The sequence below is a fragment of the Ornithorhynchus anatinus genome, chromosome 3 (assembly GCF_004115215.2).
Source record: "Ornithorhynchus anatinus isolate Pmale09 chromosome 3, mOrnAna1.pri.v4, whole genome shotgun sequence".
In the NCBI taxonomy this organism is placed as follows: Eukaryota; Metazoa; Chordata; class Mammalia; order Monotremata; family Ornithorhynchidae; genus Ornithorhynchus; species Ornithorhynchus anatinus.
This window is the reverse complement of record NC_041730.1, coordinates 140,271,883-140,286,905: the sequence shown is the minus strand read 5'-3', so window position 1 is coordinate 140,286,905 and position 15,023 is coordinate 140,271,883. Positions and strand designations below refer to the sequence as shown.

General features: G+C 47.3%; 1 protein-coding gene across 2 annotated transcripts in view; it reads left to right on the top strand.

Moving 5' to 3' along the window:
* DOCK1 (dedicator of cytokinesis 1) overlaps positions 1 to 15,023 on the top strand; it is a 395,003-nt gene that overhangs the window by 335,058 nt on the left and 44,922 nt on the right. For both annotated transcript variants that reach the window (XM_029059688.1, XM_029059687.1), the window contains exons 41-44: positions 2,647 to 2,788; positions 2,920 to 2,998; positions 3,793 to 3,877; positions 9,926 to 10,012. In XM_029059688.1, the coding sequence (XP_028915521.1) occupies positions 2,647 to 2,788; positions 2,920 to 2,998; positions 3,793 to 3,877; positions 9,926 to 10,012 (393 nt within the window). The remainder of the gene's footprint in view (positions 1 to 2,646; positions 2,789 to 2,919; positions 2,999 to 3,792; positions 3,878 to 9,925; positions 10,013 to 15,023) is intronic.

Below are 15,023 nucleotides of genomic sequence, written 5' to 3'. Positions count from 1 at the left end.
ACCGGGCTTTATCCACTATACCACGCTGCTTCCCACATGAAGAGCAAGGATGACAGGGATTAAACGATTGCTGGTGGTTTGGGGAAACTCCATGTTGGTGTACTCAGGCGCCCCATCCCAGGGGGTGAGGGGGAATTGGGGGCGGTGGCCCCATGGAGGCTGGACTGGACTTCCAGCACACTCCCCTGACCCGAGAGTCATTCGTTCATTCAGTTGTATTTATTGAGCGCTTACAGTGCTAGGCACATAGTAAGCACTTAACAAATGCCATCATTAATTAATTAATTACTATGTGCAAAGCCCACTGCTAAGCTCTTGGGAGAGTACAATAAACAACCTGGAATAGTGGGAAGCAGCCTGGCATAGTGGATAGAACATGGGCCTAGGAGTCAGAAGGTTATGGGGTCTGGTCCCGGCTTGACCATTCATCTGCTGTGTGACCTCGGGTAGGTCACTTCACTTCTCTGTGCTTCAGTTAAAATGGGGATTGAGAATGTGAGCCCCTCGTGGGACAGGGACTGTGTCCAACCTAATAATAATAATAATGTTGGTATTTGTTAAGCGCTTACTATGTGCCGAGCACTGTTCTAAGCGCTGGGGTAGACATAGGAGAATTAGGTTGTCCCACGTGGGGCTCACAGTCTTAATCCCCATTTTACAGATGAGGGAACTGAGGCACAGAGAAGTTAAGTGACTTGCCCACAGTCACACAGCCGACAAGTGGCAGAGCTGGGATTCGAACTCATGAGCCCTGACTCCAAAGCCCGTGCTCTTTCCACTGAGCCACGCTGCTTCTCTACCTGATTTGCAAAGCAACCTGATTTGCTTGTATGCAGTCCAGCGCTTAGTACAGTGAATGGCACATAGAAAGTGCTTAATAAATTCCATCATTATTATTATCATGATTATAAATGGACACATTCCCTCCCCACAGTCTAGAGAGTCTCCAGTCAGGGCTGAAAAGGCCCAAGATGGTGCCTCTTTGGGCCTGTTGATTCACTGCATCCCAACCCTCCCATCCCTATCTTCTCCACACCCAAAAACTCCTGCTCCGATCTTGCCCCTGCCCAACCACAGTGGAGCATGGGGGTAGGACGGGTTGTAGGTTGGTGGATTGTTAGGAAGGAGTGAGCTCAGGGGATGGGGTAATTTGCTAGTGAATGGGCCTAGTAGTAGTGGTAGTATTAATAAAAATAATGATGATGACGTTCATTAAGTGCTTATTATGTGCCAAGCACTGTTCTAAGCGCTAGGGTAGATACAAGGTAATCAGGTTGTCCCACAAGGGGCTCATAGTCTTAATCCCCATTTTACAGATGAGGGAACTGAGGCACAGAGAAGTCAAGTGACTTGCCCAAAGTCACACAGCTGATAAGTGGCGGAGCCGGGATTAGAACCCATGACCTCTGACTCCCAAGCCCGGGCTCTTTCCACTAGCAGTAGTAGTATTTATTAAGTGGTTACTGTGATCACGAGAAAGAACGCACACGTGAGATTTAGCCCCAGTCCTTGTCTCTCGGGGGGTTCCCAGTCTACTAAGGATTAAGGGGATATATATGGACTGGTCACTGTCAGTCAGTCAGTCAGTCAGGCAATCATATTTATTGAGCACTTACTGTGTGCAGAGCACTGTCCTAAGCGCTTAAGAGAGTACAGTGTAATAATTATAGCAGACACATTCCCTGCCTATAATGTGCTTACAGTCTAGAGAGTCAGATGCACATTACTATAAATAAATAATTTACGGATATGGACATAGGAGTTGTGGGGCTGGGAGGGAGGATGAATAAAGGGAGGAAGTCAGGTTGATGCATATGGGAGTGGGAGAAGAGGAGATGTGCCTTCAGTAAGGTTTTGACAGGGACATAAAGGAAAAAAGAAAATAATTATAAAGCCATCAGCACACAAGGTCAGTTATCGGGATAATTAGGAGATGAAGCACAATTAGGGTGCTGTGGAGGGCGGCGTTGGGGGTCTCTCGCAGCCGAGGCTGACAAAAGCCCAGAGGAGAGAAGCCTCTTGGGCCTGAGGTGAATATCTACATGAGAGTGGTGAGTGTCCGGTTCTGGACCGCCATGATGGGCTGGCTTTGTATGGTCCTCTATCACGGCAACGGTCCGGTTTGACACCCTGCTGACCATCGGTTCTGTACCACGGTGACCGTCCAGTCCTGTACTGCGATGACTGTCCGGTCTGCAACCTGGCGACGGTCCAGTTCCAACCAGGAATGAGTGTCCATGCAATGTCGCGGTGACCGACTGGTTGTACCCCTCAGGGCGTGGTCCCCTCTGCTCACGAATCTTTCCCCTGCTGGTCTGAAAGAAGCAAAGTCCTTCCTCGCTTCCCTTTAGGGAGTAAACTCAGACTCTGACAGAACCGAGGAGTCATTACGGGTAGAAATATTGGGGTCAGGAGGAGGAGGAGGAGGAGGAAGGAGGAGGAAAAGAGGACAAGAAGAGGGAGGGGGAAGAGGAGGAGGAAGAGGACAAGAAAGGGGAGGAGGAGGAAGAGAAGGGGAGGATGAGGAGGACAAGGAGGAAGAGGGAGGAGGAAGAGGAGGAGCAGAAGAAAGAGGAGGATGAGGAGGTGGAGGAGAAAGAAGACGACGAAGGCCCTGTGAGCCCTCCCCAATGTCTCCGTGTCCAGGGCAAAGTGTTCATTTATCGCGGGAAGGAGTACGAGCGGCGAGAGGACTTCGAGGCCAGGCTGCTGACCCAGTTTCCGAACGCGGAGAAGATGAAGACGACGGCCCCTCCCGGCGACGATATTAAAAACTCATCTGGGCAGTGTATCCTTTCCCGGTCCAGAGACCCTCTAGGGGAAGGCAGGGAGGCTGAGGGCGCCGGGATAGGGGAGGGAGGGAAAAGCATCTGAGGGGAAATGCTGCGTTTTCCTTATCGCCGTCAACCCACCCACCAGACATCCAGTGCTTTACCGTGAAGCCCAAGCTCGACCTGCCCCCAAAGTTTCACCGGCCGGTAACAGAGCAGATCGTGAGGTGAGCCGGCCCCTCTTCCTGCTGAGCGACTGCCCACCGGACTCTCAATCCATCTGTGAATGAGAAGCTGCGTGGCCTAGTGGGAGTCAGAAGGACCTGGATTCGAATCCTGGCTCCACCATATGTCTGCTGTGTGACCTTGGGAAAATCACTTCACTTCCCTGTGCCTCAGTTCCCTCATCTGTAAAATGGAGATTAAGAATGTGTGACCCATGTGGGACAGGGACTGTGTGCAACCTGATTATCTTATGTCTACCCCAGTGCTTAGTACAGTGCATGGCACATAGTAAGTGCTTAACAATTTTCACTTATTATTATTGTTACTGAGTGCTTACTGTGTGCAGAGCACTGTATTCATTCATTCATTCAATAGTATTTATTGAATGCTTGCTATGTGCAGAGTGTTGTACTAAGCGCTTAGAATGTACAATTCGGCAACAGTTAAAGACAATCCCTGCCCAATGACGGGCTCACGGTCTAAAGAGGGGAGACAGAAAGCAAAGCAAAACAGAACAAAACAAAAACAAGACAACATCATCAAGATTAATAGAATCAAGGGGATGTACACCTCATTAACACTTGGAAGAGGACAATACAACAGAGAGGGTAGACCCATCCCCTGCCCACCAGGAGCTTCCAGTCTGGAGGGAATTTCTCTCAGAGACCTCCACCTGATCTGGGGGTTTCTCTTTTACTCACCCAAGATCTCCTGTCCCCCGTCTCCGGTCTGGCTGCCATTTGTCATGCTCTCAGTCCCTTTTAAAAATTTCCACATTCCCCTTTGTCTTCCACAGTTTCTACAGAGTGAACGAGGTCCAGCGGTTTGAGTATTCCCGACCTGTCCGAAAAGGAGAGAAAAACCCAGATAATGAATTTGCGGTAAGGACATGGGCGAGTCTAATGAATCAACCCATTAATCGTGTTTATTGAGTGCTTGCTGTGTGCAGAATACTGTACTACTTCTAATAATAATTGTGACATTTGTTCAGCGCTTACTAAGTGCCAGGCACTGTATGATGCACTGAGGTGGACACAAGCAATCGGGTTGGACACAGTCCCTGTCCCACATGGGGCTCACCGTCTCAATCCCCATTTTACAGATGAGGTAACTGAGGCCCAGAGAAGTAAACTGACTTGCCCAAGGTCACACAGCAGACAAGTGGCGAAGTAGAAATTAGAACCCATGACATCCTGGGAGAATATAACAATGTAACACTTTCTCAGGACGTAAGAGAAGCAGTGTTGCCTAGTAGATAGAGCCTGGGCCTTGGAGTCAGGAGGAACTGGTTCTAATCCTGGGTCCCCCACTTTTCTCCTGGGTGATCTTGGGCAAGTTACTTCACTTCTCTGGGCCTCAGTTACCTCATCTGTAAAAAAAAAATGGAGATTAAGACTGAGAGTCCCATGTTGGAAAGGGCCTATGTCCAACCTGTTTAGCTTGTCTTTACCCTGCTGCACAGTATAGTGGCTGGCACATAGTAAGCCCTTAACAAATCCCATTAAAGGAGGGTGGGGGGAGGTTTAAAACTATTGTCACAATAAGTAGTAGTAATAGTAATAATAATCATCAGAGTAATAATTTTACTATGTCCCAAGGACTGTACTAAACGCTGGGGTAGGTACAAGATAATCAGGTAAGACACAGTCCCTGTCCCACATAGGCTCACAGTCAACGTCTGAAGGAGTTTACTGAGCCCTACTGGCAGGAATGAAAATGCTGATGAGAGAAATCGCGTCGTCAGAATGCCAGATATCATTTGCTGTCACCAACTCATGAAAAATATTTTCGTGTGCACTTAGAATCAGCTAGAGAAGCAGCATGACCTAATGGATAGGGCATGGGCCTGAGAGAGGATCTGGGGTCTAATCCCCACTCTACCGCTTGTCTGCTGAGTGACCTTGGTCAAGTCACTTCACTTCTCTGTTCCCCAGTTATCTCATTTGTAAAATGGGATTGATACTGTGAGCTCTGAGTGGGACTTGGACTATGTGTAACCTGATGAATTTTTTTTTTAAATGGCTTGTTAAGCGCTTTCTCTGTGCCAGGCACTGTACTAAGCACTGATTAGCTTATATATACCCCAGTGCTTAATACAGTGCCTGGCCAGGAGTAAGCGCTTAACAAGTACCATTTAAAACAAAACAAAAAGTACTATTTAAAAAATATCATTCAAATATGAGGGACAGTTGGATTGGTAATCATAGTGGTGTTGGGACATCTCAAAGAGACTGATAGCAGACCTTTTTCTGTTCTCAGTTCTTCTCTGTTCTCACTCTGTCTAGTAACAATAACAGTCATGTTTGTGAAGCATTTCCTAAGTGCCAAGCATTGTTCTAAGCACTGCACCAGATAAACATCACAACATCACCAAGATCCACCCTTTCCTCTCCACCCAAACTGCTACCTTGCTGGTACAATCTCTCAATATCCCGACTAGATTATGGCATCAGCCTCCTCTCTGATCTCCCATCCTCCTGTCTCTCCCCACTTCTGTCTGTGGTTCACACCACTGTCTGGACTATCTTCCTGCAGAAACGCTCTGGGCATGTCACCCCCCTCCTCAAAAACCTCCAGTAGTTGCCTATCAACCTTCACATGAAGTAAAAACTCCTCACTCTTGGCTTCAAAGCTCTCCATCCCCACCTCCCTGCTCTCCTTCTCCAGCCCAGCCCGCACACTCCGCTCCTCTGCCGCCGCTCACCTCCTCACGGTGCCTCGTTCTCGCTTATCCCGCCGTCGACCCCTGGCCCACGTCCTCCCGCTGTCCTGGAATGCCCTCCCTCCTCACTTCCACCAAACTCACTCTCTTCCCCTTTTCAAAGACCTTCTGAGAGCTCACCTCCTCCAGGAGGCCTTCCCAGACTGAACCCTCCCTTTCCCTCTGCCTCTCCTCCCCTCCCCATTCCCTATTCCCTCCCTCTGCTCTACCCCCTTCCCCTCCCCACAGCACTTGTATATATCTCTACATATTTATTGCTCTATTAATTTTATTAATGATGTCCATTTATCTATGGTTCTGCTTGTCTATTTTGATGGTAGTAATGCTGGTCTACTTGTTTTGTTTTGCTGTCTTCCCCCTTTTAAACTGTGAGCCCATTGTTGGGTAGGGATTGTGTCTATCTGTTGCTGAATTGTACTTTCCAAGCACTTAGTACAGTGCTCTGCACACAGTAAGTGCTCAATAAATATGATTAAATGACTGAATGAATAAAATCCAGTCAGATCAAACATAATCCCCCATGGGGCTCACAGTCCTAGCGGGAGGGAGAAGACGTATCAAATCCCCATTTTGCAGATGATGAAACTGGGGGCACGGAAAAGTCAGGTGACTTCCTCAAGGTCCCATAGCAGAGGAGTGGAAGATCGGGATTTAGCACCCAGGTCTCTTGATTTCCAGTCCTCTGCCCTTTCCATTGGAGACCTGGATTTTGGATTTTCCAGTGAACACATTTGGGAAGATGAACTGTTGGGTAGGGGCTGGACCGAAGTGGCATTTGGTGCCTTTCCATCACAAGGGCTTCAGGGGCAATTATGTCAATCAAGCAGTAACATTTATGAGTGACTACTGTGTGCAGAGCACTGTACTGAGCACTTGGGGAAATACAGTAGTTTGGAGACACAATCCCCACCATCCAAGAGTTTACAGTCTACTGTGTGCAAATCACTTCACTAAGTTCCTTTTTTTTTAAATGGTATTTGTTAGGTGCTTACTCTGTGCACTCTACTAAGCCCAGGGGTAGATACCAGCAGCGTGGCTCAGTGGAAAGAGCCCGGGCTTGGGAGTCAGAGGTCATGGGTTCCAATCCCGGCTCCGCCACTTGTCAGCTGTGTGACTTTGGGCAAGTCACTTAACTTCTCTGTGCCTCAATTACCTTATCTGTAAAATGGGGATTAGGACTGTGGGCTTCATGTGGGAGTATCTACTCCAGCGCATAGAACAGTGCTTGGCACCTAGTAAGCACTTAACAAATACCATTATTATTATTATTGTTGTTATAACCAGGTTGGACACAGTCCATGACCCGCATGGGCTCAGAGTATTAATCCCCATTTTACAGATGAGGGAACTGAGGCACAGAGAAGTGACTTGCCTAAGGTCATACAGCAGACAAGTGGCAGATCCGGGATTAGAACCCAGGTCCTTCTGACTCCCAGACCACGCTGTTGGGAGGTGTGCAATATAGCCCGCAGTCACAACCCCTGTCCTGAAGGAGCTTACAGTCTTCAGTGTGCAGAGTGCTGTACTTAGTGCTTAGGAGAGTACAGTAGATTTAGGAGACATGATCCCTATCCTCAAGGAGCTTTTAGTCCAGTGGCAGAATTAATGGTCCACCCCTTGGAGCGTAAGTCTGTGCCTTGTCATCCCTCTCTCTGACCTCCCGTGTTTTGCGGGGGGGCTTTTTCCGGGGTGGCGGGTCTGTCTGGGGAGACCGGGCACGTGACCTAAATCTCCCACAATTAGGTCCATCCCCGCCTTGCTGATTCAGAGAGTAAAAGCCCTAACTGGAACAATTCTCAGTCCGAGAGTGTTGTCATTTTCAAGAGCTCAGTTCTCCATTTCACCAAGGCCTCCCTCGGATTGCACAGTTCAAAGATATAAGGGGTGCAATTAAGAAAATCTCAGTGCAATTTAGAGAAGCGCGGTCTGAGCTTAAAAGAGCAGCCGGAGTCAAGAATCTTAGGTTATTCTTAGTTCTGCCTCTGATTAGTCCTCAGCAATGTCCTAAAGTCCATTGTTCCTTTTCCTTCCTCATTCGGGGAGATAAAAATGGAGAAGCACCGTGGCTCTGTGGCTAGAGCCCAGGCCTGGGAATGTGAAAGACCCTGTTTCCGATCCCAGCTGTGCCACTTGTCTGCTCTGTGACCTCGAGCAAGTCACTTCCCTTCTCTGTGCCTCAGGGATCTCATCTGCAAATGAGGATTAAGACTCGTGAACCCCACGTGGGACAGGGACTGCCCACAATGAGCTTAATAATGATAACAATAATAATTATGGTATTGGATAAGCGCTTACCATGTGCCAGGCGCTGGGGGGGAGAGAAGCAAATTGGGTTGGTTACAGTCCCTGTCCCATGTGGGGCTCACAGTCTCCATCCCCATTTTATAGATGAAGGAACTGAGGCTCAGAGAAGTGAAGTGACTTGCCTATGGTCTCACAGCAGGCAAGCGGCAGAGCCGGGATTCGAACCCGTGACCTTCTGACTCCCAGGCCCGGGTTCTATCTACTCTGCCATGCTGCTTCTTGTGGCTGCTTGCTTCTCTTAGAGGGAGGGGGAGAGATGACAGAGTTAGCAGATATGTTTCTTGCCTATAATGAGCTCAGAGGGTTGAGCCTTGAAGGAAGAAGGGTCCCTTGGAAGAGTTTCTGGCCCATCCCACGCCAAATTGCATTTCCCCTCACCTTGTTCATGCCGGCAAAGGCTGGTGGTGGTTATGGAGGGAACCACTGTAGACGGATGACTCAAGGGAGAATTCATTCATTCATTCAATCGTATTTATTAAGCGTTGCTTCCCTGGAAGCAGCGTGGCCTAGTGAAGAGAACACAGGCCTGGGAGTCAGAAGGACCTGGGTTCTAATTCTGACTTTGCCACTTGTCAGCTGTCTGACCTAGGGCAAGTCACTTCACTTCTCTGGGCCTCAGTGACCTCATCTGTAAAATGGGGACTGAGGCAGTGAGCCCCATGTGGGACAGGGACTGTATAATATTGATGGTATTTGCTAAATGCTTCCTATGTGCCGAGCACTGTTCTAAACGCCAGGTTAACAGCTTGTCCCCTGTGGGGCTCACATTCTTCATCCCCATTTTAGAGATGAGGGAACCGAGGCCCAGAGAAATGAAGTGCAGCATGGCTTAGTGGAAAGAGCACGGGCTTGGGAGTCAGACACTGTGGGTTCTAATCCCGATGCCGCCACTTCTCAGCTGTGTGACTTTGGGCAAGTCACTTAACTTCTCTGTGCCTCAGTTACCTCATCTGTAAAATGGGGACTAAGACTGTGAACCCACGTGGTACAACCCGATTCCATTGTATCTACCCCAGTGCTTAGAACATGCTTGGCACATAGTGTTTTTCCAAATTGTACATTCCCAGCACTTAGTACAGTACTCTGCACATAGTAAGCGCTCAATAAATACCATTGAATGAAGTGACTTGCCCAATGTCAAAGAGCTGACAAGTGGCGGGGTTGGAATTCGAACCCATGACCTCTGACTCCCAAGCCTGTGCTCTTTCCACTAAGTCATGCTGCTTCTCAACTGTATCCACACCAGCACTTAGTACAGTGCCTGGCACATAGTAAGCGCTTAAGAAGTGCCATCATGATTATCATTACTAGAGTACAACAGATTTAGCAAACAACTTCCCTGCCCATAATAACCTTATAGCCTAGTGGGGGAAACAGACATTAATGTGAATAAATAAGTAATTTATAATATATAATTTAAAGATATGTACATAGGTGGTGTGAGCTCCATGTGGGACCTGATTATCAAGAAACAGCGGGGCTTAATGGAAAGAGCCCGGACCTGGGAGTCAGAGGATGTGGGTTCTAATCCTGCCTCCTCCACTTGTCTGCTCTGTGGACTTAGGCAAGCCACTTCATTTCTCTGTGCCTCAGTTCCCTCATCTGTAAAATGCGGCTTAAGACTGTGAGTCCCACGTGGGACAACCTGATGACCTTGTATCTACCCCAGCGCTTAGAACAGTGCTTGGCACATAGTAAGTGCTCAACAAATACCGTGATAATTATTACTATTATTATTATTGTAGTTACCCCAGCACTTAGTACCACACTTGGCAATTAGTAAGTACTTGATAAATCCCGCAATAATTATCTGTGTCGCTCGGTTTGGGGGTGAGGGAGGGTGGATGACAATCGAGTAGAAGTTATCCACCTGCAGACGAGCGTCTCTGTGTTTCACTTCCAGAACATGTGGATCGAGAGAACCATTTATACTACGGCTTATAAATTACCCGGGATCTTGAGGTGGTTTGAAGTCAAAACAGTTTTCATGGTAAGAATGCATCGCAATCACACCGTTATCTTCCGTAATTACAAAACTTTGTGCAACTAGACAGCTCTCTCTTACCTGAAGGGTATTCATTCATTAGTATTTATTGAGCGCTTACTATGTGCAGAGCACTATACTAAGCGCTTGGAATGTACAATTCGGAGTACCGTTCCAGCACATCATTCTTTCATTGGGAGGTATTTATCGAGTGCCCGCTCTGGGGCAAATTGCAGTTGGGAACTCTGGCTTTCTAAAACATCATGCTGCTGTCATCCTCACTGGTCACTCCTTCCTCTCCACATCAAACAGAAACTCGTGACCTTTGACTCCAAGGCACTCCATTGGTTCTCTTCCTCCTACCTGCCCGTTCTCTTTTCCCTCTCTACCCCAGCTCACACTCTTCCTTCCTCATAAGCCGAGCTACTCCCCGGGCCTCATTCTCATCTCTCCCACCTCTCCTGTCTGGAAGAAAGATCCAGGTAAGTGGAGAAGTTCTTGAGCAAGGGGCTGAACACAGAAGAGACCAGCATGAGACACAGTGAACGTACTGCGAACGCTTATTGAGCACCTCCTGGGCAGACCACTGGTTTGGCCACCTTCTGCCTCAAGTCCTGTGCTGGTTACCTGTTAATGCCTAGGATTGTACGTGTTTTGTTTTGTTGTCTGTCTCCCCCTTCTAGACTGTGAGCCTGTTGTTGGGTAGGGATTGTCTCTATCTGCTGCTAGATTGTACTTTTCCAAGCGCGTAGTACAGTGCCCTGCACACAGTAAGTGCTCAATAAATACAACTGACTGAATGAATGAATAAATGCAATTGAATGAATGAATTGAAGGAATGAAAACTACACGCCTCCACCATCTGTTCATTCATTCATTTATTCAGTCGTATTTGTTCATTCATTCAGTTGTATTTATTGAGCGCTTACTGTGCTCTGAGCACTGTACTAAGTGCTCGAGAGAGAACAACATAACAATAAACAGACACATTGCCAGCCCAAAGCAGCTATTGTTTCCTGTATCTGTTGTTTATTTTGATGTCTGTCCCCCCCCTTTAATAGTAATGAAAATAATAATAATAATAATTATGGTATTTGTTAAGCTCTTACTATGTGCCAAGCACTGTTCTAAGCACTGGGGTAGATAGCAGCGTGGCTCAGTGGAAAGAGCACGGGCTTTGGAATCAGAGATCATGAGTTCGAATCCCGGCTCTGCAACTTGTCAGCTGTGTGACTTTGGGCAAGTCACTTCACTTCTCTGGGCCTCAGTTACCTCATCTGTCAAATGGGGATTAAAAACTGTGAGCCCCACATGGGACAACCTGATTCCCTTGTGTCTATCCCAGCACTTAGAACAGTCTGCACATAGTAAGCGCTTAACAAATACCAACATTATTATTATTATTATTATTACAAGGTAATCAGGTTGGACATAGTCCTTGTCCCACGTGGGGCTCACAATCTTGATCCCCATTTTAATAATAAAAATGTTGGTATTTGTTAAGTGCTAACTATGTGCAGAGCACTGTTCTAAGCGCTGGAGTAGATACAGGGTAATCAGGTTGTCCCATGTGAGGCTCACAGTTAATCCCCATTTTACAGATGAGGTAACTGAGGCACAGAGAAGTTAAGTGACTTGCCCAAGGTCACACAGCAGACATGTGGCAGAGGCAGGACTGGAACTCATGACCTTTTTCTCCCAGGCCCGTGCTAATTGTGGTATTTGTTAAGCGCTTACTATGTGTCGAGCACTGACTGTGCCCCTGCAGGGGTAGGTCACAAAATATTCATTCATTCAATCATATTTGCTGAATGCTGACTATGCAAAGCACTGTACTAAGCACTTATCATGTCCCTTTTCAATCAATCAAGCACACTTATTAAATACTGTGTGCAGAGCACTGTACTAAAGCTTGGGAGAGTACAATAGACCAATATAAGATAGAAAAATTCCTCACCCACAGCCACATGGAGCTCATAATCAAAGTAGGAGGTTAAGCAGGTAATAATAATAATAATAATTGTGTTTGTTCAGCACTTACTCTGTGCCAGTCACTGTACTAAGCACTGGATCCCCATTTTGCAGTTGAAGGAACTGAGGCACAAAGAAGTTAAGCGACTTCCCCAAGGTCATACAACAGACAAGTTTGCAGATCTGGATTTAGAACTCAGGTCCTCTGACTCCCAGGTTTATGCTCTTTCCACTAGACTAAACTTCTTGGGATCAGGGATTGTGTCTATCAACTACTAAATTGTTGTTTTACGAGCACATAATACAGGGCTCTGCACACAGTAAGCACTCAATAAATACCAGTGATCGAGTGATTGATACATCTGGAAATGGAAAGAATAAATCAATTGATAATTAAACGGCTTACACCGGTATTTACAGAAGCATATAAAGCATTATAATTATAATTATAATGACAATGGTGGTATTTTTGAAGCGCTTACTACGCGCCAAGCACTGTTCTAAGCACTGGGGAAGACACAAGGTAATCAGGTTGTCCCACATGGGGCTCACAGTCTTAATCCCCATTTTACAGATGAGGTAACTGAGGCACAAGAAGTTAAGTGACTTGCCCAAAGTCACCCAGCAGACAAGTGGCAAAGTCGGGATTAGAACCCATGACCTCTGACTCCCAAGTCCGGGCTCTTTCCACTAAGCCATGCTGCTTCTCTAATGATAACACAGTAAAGACAGTAGAAATTAACTGGGGAAGATTTCCTGGAGGAGCTCATTTTTCAGGAGACCTTTAAAGGTGGGGAGGCTGAGAGGACAGGCCTAAGAGGCGGAAGAGCTGGGTTCTAATCTGGGCTCTGCCACTTGTCTTCTGTGTGACGTTGGACAAGTCAATTTTCTATGTCTCAGTTTCATCATCTGAAAAATGGGGATTCAATGCCTGTTCTTCTTCCTATTTAGATTGTACACCCCATGTGAACCTGATTAACTTGTATCTACCCTCGTACTTATCACAGTGCTTGGCATATTGTAAGTGTGCCACGGGAAGCCACGGGAAGGAAAAGAGCCTGGGCTTCGGAGTCAGAGGTCATGAGTTCGACTCCCGGCTCTGCCACTTGTCAGCTGGGTGACTGTGGACAAGTCACTTAACTTCTCTGTGCCTCAGTTAACTCATCTGTAAAATGGGGATTAACTGTGAGCCCCACGTGGGACAACCTGATTCCCCTATGTCTACCCCAGCGCTTAGAACAGTGCTCTGCACATAGAAAGCGCTTAACAAATACCAACATTATTATTATTATTAAGTGTTTAAAAAATACCGCAAATATTATTCTTATTTTTATTATTTCCGCTAGGCCACGGTACTTCTCCCTTGCTGTGGTCAGCCTTTTTGAGCAGGACAGCGGTTCCAGCGTGAAGCAGCAGGGCTCTGAGATCTGATTTGGGGCGCTAGCATTTTCTGAACCAGATGGATGAATCTATTTGGACTCCTCTGTGGCTCTCTGACACAGCTAGAAAAAAGATGATTTCTCGAGCTGTATTAATCAAGCTCAGTGTCACAGCGGATCATTTCGCCAGTTGTATCAAGGAAAGGATTGGGGCGTGCTGACCTCCTATGACCATTTTAAACCCCAAAGTGAAGGCATAAGTCTGCTTTTATGGGTTTTTAAATGCCCGTCATACTCTTGAAGAATTCCTGTCACCGTAAAAGAAATACTGTCCAGTGGATAGACGACTCAGCCCCGCTGTTCTTTGACTGATAAGAACCACAGGCCTTCAGGATTTTGACATGGAGGAAATTTCATTTCCAGATACTGTGCATTAATAGAGAGGGAGTTTTTCTACTTCCTCTTGTATTCTCCCAAGTGCTTCGTGCAGTGCTCTGCATACAGCGTTCAATACTTGTTTCTGTGGTATTTGTTAAGTGTTTATTATGTGTCGATCAATCGATTAATCATTCAGTGGTGTTTACTGAGCACTTACTATCTGCAGAGAGTACTTTTAACAGAATTAGCAGACACGTTCCCTGCCCATTATGAGCTAATAATGTTGGTATTTGTTAAGCGCTTACTATGTGCAGAGCACTGTTCTAAATGCTGGGGTAATCAGGTTGTCCCATGTGAGGCTCACAGTTAATCCCCATTTTACAGAAGAGGTAACTGAGGCCCAGAGAAGTGAAGTGACTTGCCCACAGTCACACAGCTGACAAGTGGCAGAGGAGGGAGTCGAACCCATGACCTCTGACTCGGAAGCCCAGGCTCTTTCCACTGAGCCATGCTGCTTCCAAGTTTGTAATCTAGAGATGAGATTACAAACACTGTACTAAGCCCTGGGGCGGATGCAGGTTAATCACGTCGGACACAGTCCCTGTCCCGTGTAGGGCTCACAGCCTAAGTAGGAGGGAGAACGGGTATTGACTCCCCATTTTACAGATGAGGAAACTAAGGCACACCCAATGTCACAGAGCAAGCAATTGGCAGAGCCGGAATTAGAACCCAGGTTCTTCTGACTCCCAGGCCCAAGCTCACTCCATTAGGTCACGTTGCTTCTGCTTGATTGACTACTATGTGCTAGGCAGTGTATTAAGCGCTGGGGTGAATACAAGCAAATCGGGTTGGATACAGTCCCTGTCCCACATGGGGCTCATGGTCTTCATCCCCATTTGACAGATGAGGGAACTGAGGCACAGAGAAGTGAAGCAACTTGCCAGAGTCACACAGCAGATGAGTGGCGGATTAGAACCCATATCCTTCTGGCTCCCCGGCCTGGGCTCTAGCCACTAGGCCACACAGCTTCTCTCCTGCTGCCATTACCTCGGCATGAAAGATAAAAGAAATCAGATTGAGGGGGCCTGGCCAGGGAGGGGGTGGGAGGACTCTCCATTAGGAGGGAGCCAGGGGCGAAGGGGAGAGGGTCAACTAAGGGGAGAGGGTTTCTGGGGGAGCTGGATGGACGGGCCGGGGTCTTGGGGGACAGAGATCCTTGGGGGGACCCCTGGGAGGGAGGGAGTGAAGGGGGAGAAACTGGTCTGGGGAGAGAGGGAAAAGTAAAGCCC